General features: G+C 31.8%; 1 protein-coding gene across 1 annotated transcript; it reads right to left on the bottom strand.

The window, feature by feature from the left end:
• Positions 1–242: 242 nt before the first annotated feature.
• On the bottom strand, positions 243–1771 carry LOC124363520. The gene is made up of 2 exons (XM_046818767.1): positions 1558–1771; positions 243–433 (listed from the first exon to the last, which is right to left on the bottom strand). Exons 1-2 carry the CDS (start codon positions 1703–1705, stop codon positions 243–245), a joined length of 339 nt encoding a protein of 112 aa, XP_046674723.1. The 5' UTR covers positions 1706–1771.
• Positions 1772–5554: the final 3783 nt, after the last annotated feature.

Raw genomic sequence — 5554 nt, 5'->3', positions numbered from 1 at the left:
TCATTGATTTTGCTTTAAAATAATTGGTCATAGCTTCATCCAACGGTGATGTAGTCGGCTTCCTTTTGCCCAACTGTTTCTTCCGGAACTGTGATATGCTGTTATTAGCGGGTTCAGGTACGTTCGGCACTGCTTCTTGGGGTAATTCAGTCGCGTCATCATCCACATCATCAGCAATTTCGTTAATGCTATAATCAGCTGGTTCTTCTTCTTGAAGAGTTTGTTGTTGATGGTCATCAGTTTCAGGAGGTGGTGGTAAGTTGCTTCCAATGTTTTTTAGGGTTACCTTTTAAAATAGGCACAAGATATTGCAGCACATCAGCCAAGTAGTATTCCTTTTTTGAAGAACCTCCGGCTCCCGACACTGGTTTTGTGAAAATATGTCTTCTAAATACAGTCCTTATATTTTTCCATTTTTCCTTGCATTGCTTCACTGAAAAAAGAAAAACAGCCTGTAACTTTATGTAATGTAAACGAAAAAAAATTTTTGGTAATTGTAACGGCCCTGCAAATGTTTGTAAATGTTTTCAGGTTTTTGGGTGAGGGATGCAGCTACCATCAACTAGCTTACGACTTCTTTAGAGGTGTATCTACAATAGCAAGCTATCGTTCCTGAAACATGTGAAGCTATCTGGTCTGTATTACAACCTCTTTTCATGCCAGTACCCGACAGAAATCAATGGGAAAACTATAGCTGAAAGATATGAAGAATTATGGAACCTGCCTAACTGCCTAGGGTCAATAGACGGCAAGCACATTCGTATTAGATCCTTTGATCATTCTGGTTCAAATTACTACAATTATAAGCATTTTTTTTAACTGTGTTGATGGCTTGCGCAGACGCTGATGGGACATTTATAAGTATTGATGTAGGATACCCCGGAAGAAATAATGATGCAGGAGTTTTCCACTCGTCGACATTGGGTAAATGGGTAAAACAAAATAGCCTAGACTTCCCTCTTCCAAGAGCACTTCCAAATAATGTCAGTAATGAACCTGTAACCATTCTTTTTCTGTGGTGATGAAGCATTTCCACTTCTCGAAAATCTCATGCGACTTTACCCGCGACGTGTTTTAAACGATACAAAAAGAGTGTTCAATTACAGACTCTCACGAGGACGTAAAAGTGTAGAGTGTGCGTTTGGTATGATGATGATGAGCATGAAGTTTAGAGTGTTGGAAAAACCAATACAGTGCAAACCTGGTAACTTAAAAAAAATTGTTCAAGCTGTATGTGTGCTGCACAACTTTATCAAAGCAAGAGACGGAACAGCAAGCTTTCCTGAACAATTTGAGTACACTAGGCCCACGCCTCACATGTATCGATGACTTCCGCCGCTCAAGAAAGCGGAACTACTTAATAAGGGACAAAATCGCACGTTATTTCGTTGAATGTAACCCAATACCGTCCCAGTGGGACTAAGCCATCAAAGCTCCAGTGAACATGTAAATAACAGTTTTAGGCAAAATAATGTATTTTATATGCTTATCAAGAATTACAAAAACTGTATTAAAATATTCATAGAAATTAACAAATTGCTTACATTTTTTTCTTACCTGTGAGTTTAAACTCATCTGCCACAGCTTGCCAAGCTTTGTCTGTCACCACTCTGTTACTGTATGATTTGTTGTTATGGTCATACAAACAAACAAACTGTTCAATAAACTGTGCAAATTTAATATTTTCTTGTTGTTCAGCAGCCATAGTTAAGTACGGTCTGCACTCCACAAGAGCAACTGCGCAACTGGCGACTCGAGTTTACAGCATGTCGTGACTTCAGTTGCCTGCGTTGCTCAGTCAGGTGACCGTTGAATCACCGTCACGTCACAGTCACTTTGGTATACACAGTCCCATTAAACTGCGTGTGTCATTCATTGGGAACTCAAGTTGCCGTTGCGTTGACATTGCGTTGCTATCACCGGTTGCTTTCGGTATGTACCCCGGCCTTAGAGATTAGGTGACCTAAAAACTTGATCTCTTTACATGCAAAGCTCACCTTATTCGGGTTAACTGTAAGTCCATGTTTGGGCCAGCCTCTCCACAACACCTCTGACATGTTCTATATGCTCTGGTAAACTTTTACTGAATATTATTATGTCATCTACAGAATTTAAAGCATACTGAAATTTTACACCTTGCAACACTTTATTTAATAATCGGCTCATTGTTCCGCTTCCCAAGTGTAACCAATACGGTACACGGTTGAATTCGTATGATTCGAAAGGTGTAACAAAACCAGTTAAATGCTTGCTTTTTTCCGTATGTTTTAATTGATAAAACGAATAACTCAAATCCAAGTTTTGCAAAATTGCCATATCCCCTAGAGCGATTTAAAAAAATGTTTAAGCCTACAGACGGACTAAATGTTTCTGAATTATTGAGTTACATTGAAATAATGTTAAAAATTAAGGGTGAAACCATTTAAGTCCCTTAAAAACATTTTAATTTTTATTCCAAGACTTCTGCAAATTATTTTTTTTTTAGTTATTATTAAAAATTTGTACCACACTTTCTATCACAGTTTCATACATTTTAATATTATTCATAAGTTATTTAAATAAAATACTTTTTATATTGTGTTATTGCTCGTTACATATCTGTACAATGCAAAATTAAAAATAAATTCGGTATGGAGCACATATATATATATATATGCATATATAGTTACAGTTGTGTATAAATCTCGATTTATAGACATCTTAGATCTCTACACTGGAATATGAAATATTAGTTATATTAATTTTATTTTTACACGATCATTTTTATTACGTGTATGTAATGTCTGGCCGTACGTTTCATCATCATACTCAGTTTACTGTTGGAGGCTCCAGTAATAACCTTTATACATGCAATTTCTCACAGTTTTTATGATAAATCCAACTATTATATAAAATAAAAATTATAGGGATAGGTTACGAAATAACAGCCATTGACAACATAAATATACCGGAGTAGTGAGACGTATGACAACTATTATTGCCAGTAATATTATTGGTACAAACTTATATTGCCCAGAGCGTATTTCATCGTCTTGAAACCAGGCACGATAGCCTTAAAAATGAGTTTCTAATGTCAAGAACCTAATTTCAATGGTATTTCAATAATTCGGGCTGTAAAATAGATTTTATAACCTTTAAATTTTAATAAATCCTATATTATTATAATTATGAATTTGAAAATATCAGGCCGTTTTGTCTCTTGTCACTTTATATATTATAATTATTTTAGGTGTGGCTAAAAAAGGTAATAAACAGTTTCATATCGTACTTATGAAGTTAAAAACCAACATCGGTAATTACTTATTGCTCTAGATACAACCGTATTGTAATTCTGAATATGATATACAATGCACTGTATTAATTAATCTAAGGTTAAATCTCTATAAACCGTTTAGCGCAAACAATAAAGGTCAAATAACACCAACAGTCGGCAATAATAAGGTATAAGTAGTTATTATACATTTAACAGAATGTATCACTCTGTTAAATATTTTACTTGCAGAAGTTTTAAAAATGTATATAAAATTATTTCATGAAATTAAAATATTATGAAATATTGCAGATACACCTTTGTATTTTATTGGGACTATTTCATTGTTTCTCTCTCCATCTGCAGTGCTATACAAATTGCTTTTTAAACATATTAAATAATCTTAAAATTTCTCAGTAGATTGGGATATCTTCCAGTGAAAATCAGTCATCTTCAGGATTTTTCATTATGTTAATATAAAGGATATGCTATGTTATTGAATAAGGAGTTTACGTGCAAAGCCACAATATACTTGCTCGTTTGAAATACATAACCAAAGACTATACTATATTTGTTTACATTTAAAACATACAAAAATTGGACGGCCATTATTTAATTAGCAGTTATAACGGATTATATTTAGATTTTAAATAATGTGAAGGTGGAAAATTGTGATAAATAGTGGTCAACTGTATGTTATAAATATAAAGGCTACAAGCATGTAGGAAAAAGTTTTCTCATATAGAATGATTATTGATTGTGCGATATGTATACTGAATCGACGTAACAATCAGAAGTAACTCGGAACAGTATCATACAATTCTTCAGTTACGAGTTTTATATTTATTTAATTGTGCTATCAGAACGCAATTTAGTTTTTGTCAGCCTAAAAAATTAGAAAGAACATAATGTTCTACAACATCCAATCAGGATACACTTTATTAAGTTGTTTAGGGGACTATTCTTACGAAATTGCTTTAATCAGTTGTGTTTCTGCTTTATTAAAGCCAACATTGATGAACACTACAGTAATGTCAAGTCATTCGATAAAATTAGTTACCAAGAATAGAAACGCTTGTTTCAATGCTGATATTTCTAATTGATTTCGCTTTATAAAAGAGATATTTTGAAAAAAAACCAAGTTTTGAGAATTAAAAAAAAAACTTTTGAGAATTTTGTCCTTGTAATTGTTCTGTAATTCCGTTGTCTTTAGACACATCGTAAATGATTTAGGACTTGATAACAGAGCCACATTTTGGTTTATAAAACCTTACTTACTAACTACTTTCAATGTTTAAATGTGTTTTAAGTGTAGACTATACGTAAATTGAAAACTTATTATTGATTCACATTATTCACTAAATCACTGACTTCCTTCGATAATTCATCTCTAATTGAAATATCAGTGTGTCAGATATAAATTTATTTTTTAATGTACATTAACATTATTTTACTTTATATACTTCAAATACAATGAAATTAATATTCAATATTTTAAAACGTAAAAGCTTGGACAATCCAACTGTTAAAATTCTTCTTCCGGATTTTATTAATAATATATATATATATATATATATATATATATATATATATATATACATATACATTTTTCAAAAAATCATTTACTTCTGATTAAGCAAAGGTGACTCTATTTATACTCTCACTACTATTTACAGGATTAGATATATCTATCAAAACTACTCTTTTTAAATTATATATACATTATTTATATACATGTATAATTATCAAAAGAGATAATTATGTATCAGATACTGTATCTCTAATTTCATATTTTAATTTTTAACTTTCAAATAAAGATATTTGAAGGGGGATTTTGTAAATGTTATTATACTGAGGAATACTAAAAACACAAATAAATATAATATAATCATCATGAAATATGAACTAAAAGCCATTTGAGTCAGTATAGTAAATGGTATACAATCTACTTGTACATGTCAATAATATGTTAGCTGGGTATTCAAACTGAACGTTACAAAAATTTATGGCAGTATTAATATCCGCTCATTGGCTTAAAAGTACTATATCGTCCTGAAGGTCTTAAAGGAAATTATTACATAAATTAAATTATTGTAAGAATATTATGATACAGGATATTTTCACATTTCTGTATACAGAAATGCATTTAGTTTGAAAAATATTACGTGAAACCGTCAGAAAATGAATAAGGACTTTCATATATCAAAATAATGTAGCGTACACGTGGTTAAGCGACTCACAATACACGTTCAAGAACTGCTGCCAAGAATGACAATTAGAACTTTCAACATGAAATGTTTATCA

The sequence above is a fragment of the Homalodisca vitripennis genome, chromosome 5, assembly GCF_021130785.1.
Source record: "Homalodisca vitripennis isolate AUS2020 chromosome 5, UT_GWSS_2.1, whole genome shotgun sequence".
Taxonomy (NCBI): domain Eukaryota; kingdom Metazoa; phylum Arthropoda; class Insecta; order Hemiptera; family Cicadellidae; genus Homalodisca; species Homalodisca vitripennis.
The sequence above is the reverse complement of the archived record's forward strand: the minus strand, read 5'-3'. Positions and strand labels throughout refer to the sequence as shown.